The 19,058-nt window shown below is 46.6% G+C and overlaps 2 protein-coding genes across 2 annotated transcripts; both read right to left on the bottom strand.

The window, feature by feature from the left end:
• Positions 1–1,054: 1,054 nt before the first annotated feature.
• On the bottom strand, positions 1,055–2,626 carry SMIM26 (small integral membrane protein 26). The gene is made up of 2 exons (XM_057379334.1): positions 2,454–2,626; positions 1,055–1,549 (listed from the first exon to the last, which is right to left on the bottom strand). The coding sequence occupies exons 1-2, from the start codon at positions 2,569–2,571 to the stop codon at positions 1,365–1,367; spliced, it is 303 nt and encodes a 100-aa protein (XP_057235317.1). The 5' UTR covers positions 2,572–2,626; the 3' UTR covers positions 1,055–1,364.
• A 157-nt stretch (positions 2,627–2,783) lies between these two features.
• SEC23B (SEC23 homolog B, COPII coat complex component) lies at positions 2,784–16,797 on the bottom strand. The gene is made up of 20 exons (XM_057379333.1): positions 16,761–16,797; positions 14,660–14,895; positions 13,645–13,702; positions 12,940–13,026; positions 12,575–12,811; positions 12,126–12,211; positions 11,517–11,661; positions 10,797–10,955; positions 10,047–10,162; positions 8,999–9,122; positions 8,351–8,431; positions 7,965–8,054; positions 7,596–7,702; positions 7,326–7,479; positions 6,479–6,556; positions 6,030–6,191; positions 5,707–5,793; positions 4,597–4,752; positions 3,729–3,794; positions 2,784–3,190 (listed from the first exon to the last, which is right to left on the bottom strand). The coding sequence occupies exons 2-20, from the start codon at positions 14,878–14,880 to the stop codon at positions 3,101–3,103; spliced, it is 2,304 nt and encodes a 767-aa protein (XP_057235316.1). The 5' UTR covers positions 14,881–14,895; positions 16,761–16,797; the 3' UTR covers positions 2,784–3,100.
• Positions 16,798–19,058: the final 2,261 nt, after the last annotated feature.

Here is a 19,058-nt window from a genome sequence, read left to right as displayed (position 1 = left end):
CTCTGCAGGGACTTATTGTCTATAGGGTTTGGGGGGTGCCTACTAAAAGGAGAACTTGCAGAGCGGCATCCGCTATAGGAACAGCTATAGGGACACAGCAGGGTGCCTGTAAAAATAAGTGGCTGGGAGAAGGAAGTGGTGGCTGTAAGAACCGTATGGAAAAGTGGATCTACAGATGTATGTGCTGTAAAAGCTCCCACAGAATCAATCATAGGATGATGTGGGTTGGAAGGGMACCTTAAAGATCACCTCGTCCCAAYCCGCTACTGYGGGCAGGGACACTTTGCGCTAGGCCAGRCTGCTCAAAGTCTTATCCAAAACCTGGCCTTGAGCACTTCCACAGCTGGGGCATCCACAACCTCCCCAGGCAACCTGTTCCAGTGCCTCAACACTCTCAGAGTCAAGGATTTCTTCCTAATATCTAACCTTAATTTCCCCTCTTTTTATTTGTACCCCCTGCCCCTTGTCATATCACCACAGTTCCAAATGAAGAGTCCCTCTCCAGGATCCCTGAAGGCCCCCTTGAGACACTGGAAGGATCTGGAAGCTGAGGTGTGTGGGCACAGGAGCTGGAGACAGCTTTCCATAAAGATGGGAGACCTTAGAGACCTGTGTGGGGCAGGGCAAGATGTGTCCTAAAAGAYTGCAGAGAGAGCTACAGCAGAAACAGGGAAGCCCCTACAAATGAGAGCTCTGCTGGTGCAGGACCTTGGRTCAGCCTCCCCTGAAGGGAGGCCATGTCCACAGGGATTGGAGAAAGTAGGAGCTGGGAGCAGAGCTCTGGAAGAAGTGGAGGCTGCAGGGAGCAACGAGGCTGAGCAGTGACAGAAACTGAGGGAAACACCAACAGGAAATGATGGCCAGGAGCTGGGAAAGGAGGTCCACAAGGATTTGGGAAAAGCCTACAGAATGACCATTGGTTATGGCTGCAGAACTGAGGGACAGTACCCTACATGGGGACATAGCATGTGCAAGGATCAGGAAAACCCCTAGAGAAACAAGTCTGGAGCAGAAAATTCAATAAGTTTTTAGCTTTGAGTAACATTTCCACACTTGTAACTCATGTCTTGTGAGCCTTTATTTGACTGACAATGAAGAACTGTTGTTCCAAAACATTGAATGTCATTCCTTGCCATTTACTAATGGTTCCCAAAGTATCCATCTCAGAGCTGAGGAGCCATCCCGGGTACATCCTGGATCATCTGGGTACGTCCTGCACACCAGCTGGGAACACAACTTCACACCAGCTGGCCAGAGCTGCTGTTTCAGAACCGCAAGGGACAGTTTTCCAGCAGTGCTCTGGTGCCAGACACTSGGATGAGGTTCTCAGAGCTCCAGCAGAGTGTTCTGAACTTTTGGACAGCTCACTTCTCGGAAGGAGGACCGTCATTAGGAACAAAGAATGATACCACACGCCGTAACAGTYGAGTAAGAGGAGGCTGAACCTCTTTGTAAGTTATTTCTGTTGTTACTGTCAATCCAAAAGGATATTCCTTTGTGCGTACTTCCTTGTGGGTCCCTTGGTTTGTCTCAGGATCACTTTCATTCTCTAAGGAATAGAATGGAGAGTAAGGMAGGGGAGACAAACAAGAGCAATAAAAAAGTTTTATCCCTTTATCATGGCAACCACACAGGCATTCAAAATTCTTTTTCCTTTTCCTCACATTCTGAGGAATAGATAGCAAAGATCTGTTGACTGTAGCCAGAAAAAATTAYTTACTAGTGTGGGTGAGATACCTGCACTGGTACTGAGCAAGAATCAGTACAGCAGCAGCARTAACAACAGGCTTCCCACATTAAAGCCCAATGCAGGGCTGACCAAAGGTGAAAGCATGTTCAGGGCATTGTMCAAATGCCTCTAAAACAGTGACAGATTTGGGGTGTCGATCACCTCTCTAGGAGGCCTTTTCCACTATCTGCCTATTCTCTCAGTAATGATTCCTAATGTCCAGCATAATCCTGCCCCAGCCCAGCTTTGAACCATTACCACAGCGCAAATAAAAGCCAACAGTTTAGGAAGTCTAGTCCGTGTGATCTGAGATAAAGTACAAGTTTCTCCGATCAACACGGGATTTGTCTTCCTCCAGCGGGGTCTGTCAGGGGGGCCGGGGGTCACTCAGGCGGCCCAGGAGAGGCCGCGTTCCGGCAGCCGAGGGGGGAAGCGGCGGGAGCTGAGCTGGGTTTATCCCCACGCCTTTCCGGGAAAGCGGCGGGAGCTGAGCTGGGGTTATCCCCACGCCTTTCCGGGAAAGCGGCGGGAGCTGAGCTGGGTTTATCCCCACGCCTTTCCCCGGCAGCCGGGACAGTCCAGGACCCGCCCGCGGCCGCGCTCCCCCTCAGACAAGCACCGCCCCGGACACGACGCGCCCGACCCGGGCCCTCCCTCAGCGAAGCCGCGGYAGCGTCCCTGCCTCCCCGCCCGCGGAGGTGCCCCCGGGCCCCGCTGCCGGTACCGGTGCTGCCTTTGTCCTGGCGGCTGTAGTAGATGAGGGCGCCCAGCGTGCTCCAGGCGCCCAGCGAATAAACCAGAGCGGCCCTGGCGTTCCACACGGCCGCGCGCGCCGGCTTCATCGCCGCCCGCCAGGGACGCCCCGCCCACAACCGGGCACGCGCAAAGGGGCGGGGCGGGGCACGCGCAAAGGGGCGGGGCGGGGCACGCGCAAAGGGGCGGGGCGGGGCACGCGCAAAGGGGCGGGAGAGGGAAAAGGAGCCAAAACCCGCCCCTGCCACCAAAAGCGCGATTTGGGGACAGCAGAGATCCGACCCGGTTTTATTTTTCGTTGCTACAGTCCCCTGGCTGCTAAGACACCTCTAAAGAATATTAAAAGTTAAGCTAAAACTGTCATAATCTCTTGTTGGCTAAAACACCTTACAGCTCTAATTACTCTGCATTTTCCACGYATCATAAACATAATATAGACAAACAGGGATACAAATAAATTAGAAGGGAGAAGTGAAAAGCTCTCCCTGAATGTTTATTTCGTGTAACAGTTAAAAACSCTACTTTGAAAGAGAGAAAAGGAAATGTAAATAAATTGCTCCACTTCTGTCATCAACACGATACACGTAAATCGTCTGCTCCTGCTGCTCAGTTTGATCATTACGATGCACTTGAAACTGCCAGCTTTTTTAGGTGGTCCATGAATACCTGGAGACTCACATCATCTGTCAGGATTGGAGCTCCTGACTCCTGCAGAAAAAAATGAAGAAAGAATGAGCCTAAAATACTGTTGTTAACACAAGGGACTAACTGAAAGCAATTCAAATGTCAGCACTCTGAACTCATTGCCTGCTAAATCAACCACTTTTTTCTCCTGCAAAASACAGATGCTATTCTCTGGTGACAGCACTGACCTTATTCTCTAGTGCAATCTGAGGGGAGACTCTTCTTCCTAAAGCATTACGAACTTTGGTGCCCAAAGCTCTACACAAACAAGGTAAGCAAAGAGGATATAAAAGTCTRGTATTCTCAGCTAAATTAGGTCTCTGTGTAACCATATGCTAGTTACTTTTTCCAGAACACTGGAAATACATGACATCCAGGCTTGAAAACTGTAGTCTGATCATTCAGTGCCCCCCACCAGTGCTGTTATCAACCATAAGGAACCAAAGACAAATGTAACACTGTTTATGGCCACAAGGTGAGACAGGATGGCTACAGCACACATGAACATGCACATGTGTATTTTACAGCATTCCCAAACATGAGCAGCTCTGCCACAGCTTACCTGGCCCCAGGCATAGAGATTATTGTGGGTCTGAGAWGGATTCACTTTAGACAAGAGGAACCGGGCCTACAAAGACAAAAGAGGAGTTTTGTAAAAAAGACAGACCTGTCTGCTCCCTCAGGCTTCCTCCCACCTCAGATCCATGACCAGCAATGTTCCTCTTCTTTTGCAAGGTACTAATTTAACTTAAGCAGGTTTCCAGTCCAGAAACAGCCCAGCTCCACAGACAATTTGTCTCCAAGGGGCATGGTGTACCCGTTACAGCAGGCTGTGCTTGTCTGGCAGGGCAGCTCTGGTTCCATGGGACAGCGCAAGACACCAGCACTGTTCTCCTCATGCCCCATCTGCTCTTCACAAAAGGGCTCAGTGCAAAGCCAGTGTAACAGTCACATCAAAAATCAACCCCAAATCTTTAGTTTGGAGCGTCAGTTCCTGCCTCTTCACTGCWACAGACAAGCACAGCACAACTGCAATTCCAGAAGAAGAGAAAATGGGAACTATTTTATACCCTCATTCAGTGTCTAAGAATGAAGAAACAGATGGTCAATCATTCAGTATTACTGTCCTAGCAAACTAACTATAGACACATAAGCAAATCATTCCTTTCCCTCATCTTTGGGGAATAAAAACATGTTTAAGTCAGCTTTTCCTTTTTTTTTTCCACCCTCAGATTTCAAAAGGMTATCCACCAAGTGATTAGCTTGTTGAAAGACAGAGCTGAAGGAAAAGCTGATGAGAAAATATGCAAGCTCTCTACTTTGAAGAGCTAAATTAGCACTGTAACTTACAGAACCATCCTTTCAGAAAAGCAGGATGAACCATTTGCAGCAGGCAACAACAGGAAGAGTCCCTCCAGAAACTTCCTTACCTGACTGCCTCCGTGCTCCGTGTGGATGTAACGTGGCATTGGGAATCTGGTCTGCAAGATTTCCTGGGCATCATCCAGTGGGGCTTGCAGGAGGTGCTTGAAGTTTTCATACTCAGGCATGTCTTGGTATCCAGCCTTCTGCCACTGTGCAATGGTCTGTCGACAGGGAGGAGATGGAAACAGAGTACAGATGTCTGCAAGCCTCCCAGTTTCACCCTGCATGCCTTAAGGCAGCAGAATGTTACAGGGACTTCTGCTTAGAGGGCAAATACAATCCTTCACTAATCTGGCATCATTAGTTTGTCCCTGAACTTATGCACAGGCACTCAACACAAAAGCTGGTAACAATTTGTGCAAGAGCAATTTGTTAAAAATTTTCAATATATTTCAGCCTGTGCCAACACAGAAATGAAGCATTTATAAATCACTGACATTTTATTGTGACTTGGCCTTACAGTATTTTCAAGATACCCACTGCATKTACCGTATATATGTAGCAATTGCTYTGTACATACACAGATCAGACACTCAGCTCTTTCCTTGCCTAAATTTTACTCAGTTACTGAGCGTCTTGCTCTGCAACAGAAGACAGAAACTCTTTAAGGTAACTCCAGAAGATTTTTAGAAAGAGCCAGTATCTTAAGTACTTACCTCAGTCATGATGGAAGGAATATAGCAGCAGCTTCCAAAAAYATCCAGTATTTAAAAGCAGAAACTGGAAAACTGCCTAACTGATTTCTTTAGCAGCAACAGTATTAAATTGTGAAAACCCTGCAAGAAAGTCTGTCACTTATCTGAAAATACTTACAACTCTGTTATAATATGTATTATTTTGTAACTCTGCCCTGCTTCATTTCAAGTCTCTCTGGCTTTTTCCAGGCCACTTTCACGGCCAAGCTACTCAATGCAGAACATATCCTTGGTAATTCCAGTATTATTTTCACTCCGACAGTGGCTGGAATTGTATTTCACCAGGCAGCATGTACATACCATGTCATTATGCTGTGTGGGCTTTGCAAGAAGCTAATTTCATAMTAACAGCAATGCTATCTGCACACATGGCAGAAGAGAAGAAGTACAAACACAGAAAGAGAACATATGTCACTGTACCTCACCAAGGTAGATAACTATCTGGAAGAAAGTATCCATCAGTAGGATTCTGTCAGGAAGAATRCTGCTGCTGTCCAAAAGCACTGGCTGGGGAAAATAAAAAAAGAGAGTCAGACACCCCTAAACCCTCAGATCTCAGGATGCCRGACAGAAATTCCTGTGCTCATCCAAGTGTAATTTGATACGATCTTGAACAAAAAATCCTTGTCCTTTAATAATTAAAAAAAAAATCTACAGAGGCCTTTTGGCTGAAATARTGTTACTCCAGCTGAATACCCAATATTGCGGGTTGATTCACCTCTTTCCAGAAAACACAGACTCACCTCAGGAGGTCCATGGAAAGAATAAGCATAAAGGATGGGCTGGATCATAATGAGGGACTGGGTCAGATCCTGCCTGGCAAAGTGGTGCCGGTAATAGGAAGATTCATCTGGACTATTATTGAAGACCTGCAGGAATGGGGAGCGGCGCAGGTGGAAGATGAACTGCACCAGAAAGAGGAGTGAAACAAGAAATGTCATCCAGAGCTGTCAAAACTTTGCCAATACCAACCCTTTTGAACAACAAACTCTTTTGAAGAAGTCTACCCCATATTAACTCCTCAGATTTCTTCCTTTTTCAGTCGCTTAAAGCACTGAACCACAGGATCAGTCTATTCAATTAAATAAGTATCTGTTCTTCCCCTCCTGAATCTGATAAATATGAGATGTTTCATCATCATTCTCACTCACTCCTTGCACACTTTTCTCACTGTGGGAAGTGAYATTCTTACCTGAGGATACAAAGAAAATGATTCTGACAGCCTAAAGGAATTGGGATCATCCTTGTTGTATTGTCCAAATTTCTGACACTGTTGGAAGCAAAATGGATACTTTGGTTACCTCTTTCTTTTATCTCTTTCCTTCCTTTTTTTAAATTAGAATTAACACCTTTTTTTCTGCAAGGGTGTCCTCTGATTTTAAACAATCATGGCATGAACCTGACAAGAACAAGTAATCCAGCATTTACAGGCTATTTTTCTTTTAAGTCAGTGATTTCTCTGTCTTACTAGAATGACAATGAAGATGGAGAACCTCATGAAGAAAGTGAGGCTGAAGAAGCTGGGTTTGCTCAGCCTGGTGCAGAGTGAGATCAGGGAGCCAAATCTGTGTACCTGACTGATAACTGGAGAAATGAAAATTCTAATTGAGGGATAGAGGTGTGAGAGAGAAAAAAAAAACAATGACTGTGATCAGACATTGGAAGAGTYCATTAAGAGAAGCAAGAGAAATCCCATCTTTGGAGATTTTCACAACTCAACTGAACAACACTTGGAGCAAACTGCTCTRACTTCAAAGCTGGCCCTATTTTAAACAGGAAAGTTGAACTAGAGACCTTCCCAGCTGCAGTTTCACTATTCCTTATTCAATCTCAGGTTTAACCCTCTCAGTGTGATGGCACGTTCACCTACCCCACCCCAAATCTGCTGATCACACTGGGTTCTGAGCTATCAGATACTACAGCTAAGTGACCATGATCAGAGCACAGACAAAGCAAGTCGACCTGAAAAAAGATCACTGCTGTCACTTCCATTTTTACTGAAATCAAGAATGCCCCCAAGCTCAGTGTGTTGGTCTCACCAGCCTGATGAGCTGCCTGTCCAGCCAACGCAGCACATCGGGTCCCTCCTCRGACTCAGCCCTGTACACTCCCAGCCGTGCCATGAGCACTGCAGCYGCCTCCTGGTCAAACGCTGCCTCGATGTGCTGGAGCTGAGTCTGTGCATCTGCCCAGCTGCAGGGTGAGCAAAGGGTTAGTGCCACGGGCATCCATGTGTGCCAGTGCATGTTACAAAAGACTGACAATTCCAGCACAGGCTGGAGCTGAAGTTTCTGCCACAGGGTACTCACTTTCTGGCGATGGTGGTGACACGAATGCGCCTCTGTGTGCTGGAGTGTTGATACTGAGTGACAAACTGCACTGCCCCTCTGCCTCCCTGAGGGATGGGTGCATTGTGCTGCAAATGAAACAAGGCCAGCCTTCAAAATGTGATGGCTTTTCCATAATTCTTCCCAACTGTAATAAGCCCACACCGCACAAACAAGATACAGACAWGCATAAATGATTTCTGAGATTGTTTCCCCATCACAAAACACTTGATTGCTTTGCAATCATCCTCCTGCAACAAAGGGATGCCATTGCGTTTTCTGGTCCTGTAACAAGTAGCATGATGTGTAAAAAAGAAGATTAAAAAAAAAAAAAGAGAAGCCAGGACTCACCTGATTTACTACCTCAAAGTAAATGGCCAGAGTTGTGCTGGGATCCAGACTACAAATTTTCCATTGAGATGTTCCTCCAATTCCAAGCTCCTGCACACAACCAAAAAGAAAGCTGCAATTTTCCTCTAGCRGCAGGAAAAGCAAGCTTATGTTAAATTCTGRTCAGAGGTACAAGTAATGGCAGACYTGCCAAATTCCTGATCTTTTGGGTGTGAATGAAGTTAATGAAGGCCACACAGTTAAAAGAAATCCTTATGGAGCAAGAATTTAATCTAGCCAAGACTGTCATTTCCTAGGGACATTTCCTTGAAAACTTTGACACTCTAGCTGAGCTGTAGTTGTTTATTTGCTTGTTTATTAAAGATTTTTCCATGTCAGAAACTTACATTTTCAGAGACACATGGCCCTTTAGCATTCAGGGATATACAGGGACCAATGGCTCCTGCAATCTTCAGCTCCCTAGAGGTCTAGAACAAGGTAAAAAAAAAGTTTCGTTGCTTTTTTTTTTTTTTTTAAACAAGTGAGTCAAACAGAATACRCAGTCTAAATCAATTGCTCAGCCTTGATTAGATGGTGCTTTCCCAGACCACTTCCTGCCACAACTACTGAAGGTAAGACAATCTACAGAGATACACTTTAATAATGAAGACACATTTATAGGGATGAGACAGTATGAAATGATCCTTTTTGAGTGAGGAGAGGCTGAGCTCAGCTGCTTTAAAATAAAACAAAAACCAAAATCAAAAAACCCCAAACAAAAACACACACACACACACACACACACACACACACACAAGAAAAAACACCTAAAAAACCAAACAAAAACCCAACAAAACCCAACAAAACTCATAAACTTACTAAGCTTGCAGATAAAAATCCCTCCGGTATGGTGCTTCTCCCAAAGAAGCACTACATCTGACTTCAAGCACCTAGACTTTTTTACATCCCAAACATTCCAAAGACCTGAAATGACTTTTGAATCAACAGCACTTGTATTGCCCCATTACTGTCACCCAGTTAAACTCATCTCTCACCTTCACATCCAGATTTGCACCAAAAGCCATCCGAAATTCCCCATTGTACCCTTTGCTAAATACCCGCTGGAAGGTYTGCTTGAAGAGAGAAGTGTTGAAGGAGTCTCCCATCACCATGTGTCCTCTGGGAAAGAAAAAAATGATACAAAAGRGAACTGAAGCAACTGGGGACCAGAAGTACAAAGGATGCAATCCTGCCTCTCTGACACATGCAAACACATGCAGTTACTGCTTCAGAGCATGCCTTTGCATAGGCAGGATTCACACTGGGAGCGCAGATTCATGGAAGCCACACAGGTTAGTGCTCCATCTTTGTCAGCTTGGTTCCTCAACTATTCTTCTTGCAATTCCTTCAGCTGCCTTGGAAATGTTCATTTTCCAACAGTTAGAAACCCTGGGAGGCTCTTTGCTAGCTTGCTTTCTCTGGGCAGGGCTGGAACCATCCACCCTACACCAGGGAAGGTGTGTGGGGCTGTGCTGGGCYTCCCGAAGTGCCCTGGCAAACCCAGGCTTGAGCAGATGCAGCTCAGTAACACAACCAAAGGGTCAAACAATCTCTCTGCTGAGCACTGARGGATTATTTACAAACACCTTGCACTTGCAGTAAGACATGCCAAGACCCCAAAAGGCCTGGTTTAGCACACAGCCATCCTCACAGAGGCCATCTTCAGCAATATGGAACACAGSCATTTACCACTTAGAGATGTCACTAAAAACTAGACCCAGGGAAGTCAGGAATCCCTGGAGAAAGCACAAGCGAGCTGTTAAGCAGAGAAAATCGGGCCCACACAAGGAAAGCTTCTACCCACCATCAAGTTTTGTAACAGCAGTGCTAATTCACATGCTGCACTGAGACTCCAGCAATGTGGACTGGGATCAGGTGAGGCTTGCCATATAATTCCTGGCAAATTCAAACCACAGTTTAGAACAGAATGATAAAAACCCTTTTGCCTTGACAGCAAACTTAACTGCTTTCTGAACCACTCTCCCCCTCCAAAAAAAAACAAACCAATAAGGTGGCAGCWGTGTGCTGCCCTGCTGGACATACCCAGTGAGGTTTGCACAGCACTTCATCTCCAGCAGCCCTGTCTGGTCCAGGGCACAGGCGTAGATGTCGATGCAGTGCCCGTTGGCCGCAGAGCGGTTGGCCAGAGTCTCGTAATGCTGGGAACACACACACAGAGGGGTTAGGAGGCTGCAGTGTGAGGATTTCTGCTGCTCCCCCTTTCTCCCTTCTAGGATGAGGSATGCATTTGGATGAGCCTGAGTTTATGGTCTCAAACACAGACAGTGCATAAATCACATGGGATCATCTGGCCTGGAATGACTTGGTAGGAACTCTTTCCAACTAAGATTTCCAGGTGATAGTTAACAGAACATGTGTCATCCTGCTTTCTCTAAGCTGACAGGGATATTTCATATCTGACATTTTTACTGTTTTAACGTTGTTTTATATTTGTATTTATATTTGTCTAGGCTTTCTGGAAATGACCAATGCTTGGGAGACAGGCTTTTCCCACCCCAGGATGAGATACAGCAATGTGGATGAACAAACTCTCCACTCACCATCAGCTAAGAAACAACACTGAAATAATTTCTTCCCTGAGAAGGCACATGATGGAGACCATGATGGAGAACTAACTAGGAGGAAGCTCTTTTACCTTTCCCTTGACCATCCTCATAATTTAACACACACAAAGATTCAGGTATTTCAAGCACACCCTTGCATCCCATGTAGTGTTCTGACACAACATTCTGTTTTAGCTTTTAAACACACTCAACATGCATTAGCACCTACTTTGGTGGCCTTCTTCATGAACCTTGCATTATCCTTCTCTATGTCATGCCAGGAACGGATGGGTGTTTTCAGTTCATCTCCCACCACCATGCCTGGCCCCTGTGTTGGTGGCCCGCCTGTGAACAGCATTATTCTGGCTCCCGTGTTTGGAAATGTGCCCTAAAATAAAAACCAAGATTTCTATCAGAGGGAAGGAGAAGGGAAAAAAAAGGGAAACTGATTAAAGAGCAACAATGCTTTCTTTAGAGAAGGGTCTGCATGTGCTTCTGCAACRTCAGTAGGAACCTGTCCCTGCTAGAGGCCACCTCGAGAAATAGTGATGCATCACCTGACAGTCACAGCACTCAGATAAAGCTTAAACTCAAAACCACGTCAAGCTTCATGTCTTCAAAACAGGAAGTAGGCAGTTTCTGTTTCTTTACTTATCTTAGGGACATTCAGATAAATCCTGTGCATAATTTCATCTCTTGTGTGGCAATACAAACAAGAATAAGAGATCTCTAAACACCTTACTTTTAAAATTATAAATTTTACCCTTTAGATTAAACCTTCCAGCCCAGTCTACATCAGTAGGTGCTAAGACAGCTCAAATATCAGTAGACAAATTGCACCTCTGCACCCCAATGAAACCCAGCTGCACTGACACCTGCACTCATCTCAACAAGCACTGCCACGTGCTCACTTTGACCTGCTCATCTCAAAGAACAGCATTAAAAGTACCTCCAACAAGCCAACTGCAATTGAAAGAGCCACTCCAGTAGAACGTAAAGGTCTCTTTCCCTGGGTCACTGGCCATGGGTCCCTTTGCAGCTCTCCAAGCAGATCGGTTAAATTCATGTCAATCTTATGCACGGGCTGAAGGAACCTGCAAAAATTCAAATTCAATGCTTTTCTGCATCTGAGTTCAGTCAGAGAAGAAAAAAAAAGTGCCTCTTTGTTCTTGGCATCCATAAATTGMACATAGACAGTAATTAGAAGTAAAAAGACATGCAGCAGGTTGCCTTCTTACATCCAAACTTTCCAAGATAACAATCTTGGGCAAAATAAAAATTTGATCAAAGCAAGATATCAGGAACTGATAGGAAGGCAAAGTTACATAAAGCACAGGAAAGAACTTTCAAGGTGATTTAGTTTGCTGAAACATGTAAGAGCTGCCACTGAAACAGAGAAGCTGAGGAGAAAACTGCATTCAACAGAGGYAARTAACTGTGACAAGACAACACCATTKAAATCTTCTTTCCCCTCTTGKGAAACCCAGAATTAGAAGATTRACCTACAGACATAAAGGGGCATAAAAMWTCTGCCCTGCTGTGTGCTGGTGAARCTTACCTGCTGGAAATAACAGGTTGCTCTGGMGTTTGAAGGGGTCTTCCCTGTTGCATGGGGACAGCGGGCCGTGAAAGCCCAAGCATATCCTAGAGAACAGTAAAGAGTAGGCAGAGATTTACTATTCATATACTAAACATAATATTTAATATTTAATATACCCTGAGGCCTGCAATACTGCAGCATTAAATACACTTAAATCTGTAAAATTATTAATTTTTGCATTGACATTAGGAATGCAGTGAGACACGGCATTATTATTGAGATGCACAAACTCAGTCTTGAACGAGCTTCCAAGGAATTTACAAAGGCAGAAAGGGCAGGTAACTGGGAGGGCAACAGGCTCATAATTAAGAGCACTGAGCGTTCCTTTCTCTGGGAGATTTCTGTGTTTGAGAGCCCAACAGAGCTGAGAGGTACAAGTCCCTGGCCTGAGGGATGGCAGAGCACACCTGTATTTGCTTGGCTGTCAGGTCCTTGGTGCCACGGAACACGTAGCTCTTGGAAATTCCTTCGCAGCTCAGCTCGTGAACCTGGACCATCCTGCCAAAAGTGATGAGTCCCACCAGGGCATCGGGAGGCAGCAGGCTCAGGGACATCTGCAGGGACTCCTTCAGGGCCTGCAAATCCTCCTCCTCCAAGCAGGTGTCCACAACATACAGGAAGATCAACGGTGTCTGAGGACCTCGCTGATGTGGGAAGAAATGACATTTTAGAATGCCTCCAGCCAAGGAATAAAATGAGTCCTAAGAAAACTTCTCATCTGTCACAAACAAGACAATTCTGAGGGCTTCAAAATCACCTCTGGTTCAATTACCTGCACTATATATTCAATTGTTGAAAACTGAGGCATAAGCTCTGCTGGCTGATTGACTTCAGAAATGCCTGCATATGCTGGGGGGAACTGAAAAAGAGAACAAAAAATTAGGACAAGGAAGTTGCAGGACAAAAACGTAAGGCTCTCCTCTACAGTACAGAGCCTGCCATAATGATGATGTGGTTATTCAACTCTTTATTCACTGCCACTGCACCAACCTGATTAATTCCTGACAAGAAACCCACAGTGCTGTTTTCCTAAGCCAACAACAAGTGGCCAGCAGGATGAAAGGCTGCTCAATCCAGTGCAAATAAAAGGTAGTCTACARCAGCAACAATGTATTAGTTGAAATTCTTTTAGCCATAGTTTCTGATGGCAAAAGTCTGCTCAAATCTAATGAATTTCATACTCTGCAAGAATAGTAAACATTAAGTGCGAGAAACACACTGAAACACTGAAACAAAACAGCATTTTTATCTCCTCCCTATGCCCTGCATGCCAGTAAAATCATTGGCAAAACTGCACTGCAAATAGACAAGACATCAGGTAAAGCAGACTGCACTCTGGCCTGGGYTCAGCAAGAGAAAAAGGCCAAGGGAAGGGATCTAGAGAAGTGGAATTTATGCTTAATGTCTTTCATCGGTGAAGGCCATCAAGAAAATGTTCACTGAAAAGGTGGAAGTGCTGATGCTTTTTCCAACTTACCTGGTTTCTCTGAAAGCAGAAGTTACAWGCCCAAAGCTTGGCCCGATAGTCAACTTGGCTGCAAGGGAAAGATGAGGCATTACTATGACTTCAGGAACAATTTTACAGCACCGTTTCACAATTAATTCATTAATCTATGTTGGTTCACAGTACTGAGGAAGAAACACTCCAGCTTGAACACCAAGTGTTTCAGGGACACAGACTCTTGTTCTATTGCCAGGAAGTTCATTAGCCATTTCCAGGCTTGTCAGCAYGATGGGCCACTGACAGCTCTCCAAAGCCCAGCCCCTGGCAGACACAGACTTGGGTCAAATCATTCTTTCACTACACTTAAGCTTATGTCATTGTCTCATTRTTTGTGCAGCTGCAGCACACGCTCCAGTCACAGAGCAGCAGGAGCCATCCACCCAGATCCTGTGCAAACACGGAACAAACAGGCTGTTCCCTGTCCCACACAGTTTGCTYTCCTCAGCCCGTTACAAGATCCTGCTGGTGCAGAATGCCTTGCCATGTTCTTATTACATGGCTTTGATCCCATCTCACTGCCTCTKACTGGCATTCCCTGCRTTTTCTCAGCCCAACACCACGCTCYGAGCATGCATGATCATCACATGATTTTGGGAACGAGATCATTCCTCTAAAATTACTGCTGGGACTGACTTACAAACATCAGGATGTGTAGGAAGCAGCAAAACAAGTGAACATCACAGCCCAGAGCACAGCATCAGTATAATGGGCATCTTTGTTTCTTATCAGTTTCATCATTCACCACAAAATTCTCTGGGATGGTGAGAGGACTCTCTGCCTTMACAGCCTCCCCAAAGACCCTCCTGTCTCCTTTGGACTTGCCAGCTCTAGTAAAAGGCATCTTGATGTATAGAATTTAACAAGCCAGCAACATCTAAATGAAAGAGGCTGCCAGGCAYTGAGCAGAGAAAAAGGGGAATAAGGAAGTTCAGATGAAAACCAGATACTATCCAGCCTCTCCTACCATTTCCAGCCAAGCAATTCCTACCAGAGTGGGTTGAGCACAGCTTTGCAGGTCGGCCTGCTGCAAAGCACTGGCTCATACTGCACGGGGGGCAGGTCCAGCCGCTCCTTTAGCGGGGTCAGGAGACAGGCCAGGGGCACAACCATCCTGGTGGCCTCCAGCCTGCTGGAGGGCCACACGTTCCAGCTGAAGCGCACTCCGTCACGCTCCTCATTCTGCTGGATGAACTCCAGGTACGTCGCCATGGCCCTGCAGAAGCTMTGGAAGGACAAAAGAAGGCACCTTCAGGCAGCAGACACTTGTGTGGAAAACAAAGGAGCTCAGCAGATCAGCTACAGGTRGAGGGGCACAAGACACTGCAGGACAAAGCCAATACAGTACAATGAATTAATCCCATTACCAAGTRAACCATGTGACTCCATTAATCTCTTCTGTCCAGTGCTCTCATCAACATTACAGCCAATTAAAACGCCACCAAATCCAACAAAGAAACAAGGAAAGCTGACACTCGAAGTCAGAATGCAAGGGTTTGTTTTTTCCTTACAGTGCACATTTGACATCTCAAAACCCAACCAGCCTCACGCTGGCCTCAAGGCAATCCTGYCTGACTGGGTCAGTGAAGGAAAACAGGCCAGATCTGCAACACATCCTGCAGCCTTCAGCTGAAACATTGCAGGGAGAAAAGGAGGACAAGTCTGACACCAAAAGAATCGCAAATGTCACCAGGCTGCCAGCCTGACCTGCTTACAAAGGGAAAGAAGTACACGACAAAATGTCAAAAAACATCTTTTGTGATTTTCAGACACCCACTGTGCATTGTCCCATTGCCAGTAAGGAAGGAATTGAGAGTCCAGCAGACTTCAGAAAACATCAAGGAGGAATATCCCCAACACAGCAGAGGAGTCACTCTCTGCTGCCTCACTAAACTCTTCAAAGTAAGACACAAACAAGAGCTTCCAGGCCATCACTACCTTCGATTTCTCTGAGAAAGGCAAGGACAAGCCTACCAAAAACTCACTTGCCAAACCCACTCCATGAACACCACACAGAACTAGGAGCAACTCACAGAGCCAAAAGCAGCAGGTCCACAACCWGCTTCAGAYSAGAGAACTCTSATSTTCAGCTAYAGCTGCAAATGCTCCAGGATTACCTTACTTCTGGTCCTCACTGCAGGTGGAGTATTCAGGAGGGCCACAAGCAGGAGAAATCAGAAGCATCACCTCCCCTCAGAGAAGGGGTAGTTTTGGTGCAACGTTTTCCTACAGAGCTCCAAACTCACTGACATTTTCTCCATTCTTGCCATTAAGGATGTAAACCATGCCTAGGGAGAATTACCCTGTAATTCCACCTCCCTCTCTGGATGGACAAACAGAAGGGCTCACAATACACCCCCACCACAAATAGGTGGGGTAAAAGSCAGACCTGAATCTGCCTGTAAAAAATCCTGCGTATCAGAACAGCAAGACAAACATCTGACGTCTCAGGTATGCAGCACAGCCAMGGGGCAAATTTATTCCACGTTCTTCCAACTGTAGCCAGCACCACCTCCCTGCTTGGCATGGACTGTGGGGGTAGGACAGCAGGAAGGGAGGTGTAATCACCCAGCTATAGGAGACACCACAGACCCCAAGCACAACCATAGGTGCCACCTCCACCCCATAAACCACTGATCGCCAGCACGGCCAGGGGGCAAAGCACTGACCCCTGCACTGCTACAGGCGGCACTGCTGACCCTCCAGCACAGCACATGGGACACCAATGAGCCCAGCCCTGCTCTGGGGGACACTGCCGATCCCCAGAGCTGCAGGGAACACCGCCGAGCCCTCGTGCTGCTCTGTCGGACACTGTTTTCCCCCAAGCAAGCACCGCGGCAGGGGACACCACTGACACACTCAGCACCCCTTCAGGGGACACCACTGACCACCCTCAACACCCTTTCAGGGGACGCCACTGACCGCCCCCTGCAGACCCTCCTCTAGGGGACACCCTTGGCCCCCAGCACCCCTCAGAGGTGTCTCCCCTGAGCCCTTTCCCCTCACAGAGTCCATCACTGACCCCTCAGGCCGCCTCCCCTCAGGGAACAGGAGCCAGCCCCCCCATCCCATCGGAGCCCCGCCGCTCCCACCTGCCCGCGCCGCTCGCGCCGCTCCCTCCCGGCACGCCCCGCGCGCCCGGCAAGGCCACCTCAGCGGCGCGCGCTGCCCGAAACCAAGATGGCGGCGGCGGCACACCCGCCCCGCCCTCGCTGAGGCTCCGCCGTCATCTTGGTTAAGGGCAAGCTACGCCACCATTGAAGGTGGGGGGAATCGCCGTGCCCCTACCAAACATGGCGGAGCGGTGGCGTCAGGGAGGCCATGTTGGTTGAGGGCGGCAGATTCTGAGTTGGAATGGCGACGGASGGTGCGAAGCCGCGTTCCCTCTCTGGCACGGCCTGAGGGAAGCAGTTCTGCCCTCAGGAGGCTCGGCTTTTTGGGACAGTGCTGTCGTKTTCAGCAGGAAGCTTAGAACCTCCTGGAAGAGGATATCAGTAACACTCCACTTRTAACGCAGACACTTTTGAAAGAAATAAACTGCGAGCCCCAGAYAGCCTCACCTTTGTCTCAATTCCTGGCTCCTCTCTCAGCCGAGGTTTCTGTGCCCGGGCACGTTGGCCTAGCAAAGCACGCCAGGCAAAGTCATGAGGCCACCCAGGCCAGCTGCAAGGCAGGGACAATCCATTGGATTTTCCTCCKGCTCTGTTCCCAGAACCAGCTTTAYCCCYAAATCTGCTYGAGGCCTCACTSRTYCATCACTCTGCCAGGAAATCTGTACCCCCAGCCCACTGGGAAGACCCCTGTATGCCCAAACCTTCTAGAGAAGAGAGGTCTGGGGATGGACACTAAAGACATGGGACCTGTGGATATGTGGTAGAGGTTTGGCCAAGCCTGGTTTGCTCCAGGAACTTGTATCTGCCTTGAAATTAGTTAAATTAGTTAAAGTGAAATTAGTTAATATTAATTAAAGAGTTCCCTCTTTCATTGCTTCCATCCCTTGTTGCTTCCCAGAGGGATTTCCAAAGCCAAGGAGGTAAAGCCTTYCCCTAGTGAGCCCAGTGTCAGGAATCCTCCCCTGCAGCTTTGTGTGATACCATGCCACTGGAATTTGTCCTATCTGAATACACAGACATGAATCCATTTCTGAACACACATATTCGAGGGGCAAAGGCATTAAAGTGAAACATCTCAATCTGCTTCTAATAGTTTAGATGTTTGCCTCTTAATTTATGCAGTGGTCAGCTTATAAATATTCTCCAAGCTTCTATGTGGGCACACTCCATCTTTGTCTCAAGAAAATTAATGTCCTGTGATCAAGTTCACTCACCCACACACTGTCAAGCTTTGGGTTTTGKTTTTTTTCTGTTTTCTTTCTTTTAAATGCCACAGAAATGTSTGTTTGGAATGTGCAGAGTGCTGTTCCAGATCCAAAACAAAGAAAAATTAAATGCTGTCTGAGGTGAACATTAGTTTTGCCTTACCAACTTCCTGACATCCCAAATACAATGGGAATAAAATAGCAGAAGCATACCACTGATGTGTGTATACTAAAGTGTATAMAATTAAAATTACTTTTGTTGCTGACTTTTTCAGACCCAGGACTGGCTCTCCAAGGAGGTGGAAAAGCAAATCTACTTTTATGAAGTTGCCTGTCTGTCCTTCATTTTCCATCTTCCTCCCATTGCCACATCTCAGCAGCAAAGGGGAGAGCCTCTCCAGGACCCAGAACTTCAGAACTTCAAGGCCATGCTGCACACCMCTCCTGCAAGCATTAGCTTAACTAAAACATTGGGCAACTCTTTGTGAGATTGTGTCCTGCTTTAAGATGGGATATAGTTGATTTTCCTCCGTAGGAGCTGCATTTTTGATTTAGGATTGGGAAGATGTTGATAACACACTGATGKTTTAGGTCTTGCTGAGGAGTTCTTATACAAAGTCAAGGACTTTTCAGCTTCTCGTGCTGCTCTGCCAGCCAGGAGGCTGGGGATGCACAAGAATTTGGAAGGGGACAAAGGCAGGGCAAGTGACCCCAACCTGGCTCAAGGGATATTCCTTTTTCCTTACCATAGGGTGTCATGCTGAACATTAAAACTTGGGAGAAGTGGCTGCTGTTGTCCAGCTCAGTGCTCTGGCCCTCCTTGGACATTGGTCAGCAGATRAGGAGCAACTGTATTTTTCATAACTTGCTTTATACAATCTTTTACCATTCTTTTCCCTTCTTTTTCTGCCCTGTTGAAATGTTTTTATCTGAATCTACAAGCTTTACTTTTTTTTTTTCCTATTCTCTCCCTCATCCCACAGGGATGGAAGTGAGGGAACAGCTGTGTGGTGTTTACCTGTCTGCTGGTTAAAACAAACCAGTTTGGAAGGGGAGCACTTAAATCTTAAAA

This window comes from Malurus melanocephalus, unplaced genomic scaffold (genome assembly GCF_030028575.1).
Source record: "Malurus melanocephalus ecotype Western Australia unplaced genomic scaffold, MMel_1.1 scaffold_402, whole genome shotgun sequence".
In the NCBI taxonomy this organism is placed as follows: domain Eukaryota; kingdom Metazoa; phylum Chordata; class Aves; order Passeriformes; family Maluridae; genus Malurus; species Malurus melanocephalus.
Note: the sequence above shows the minus strand (reverse complement) of the source record. Positions and strands in the feature narration are given on the sequence as shown.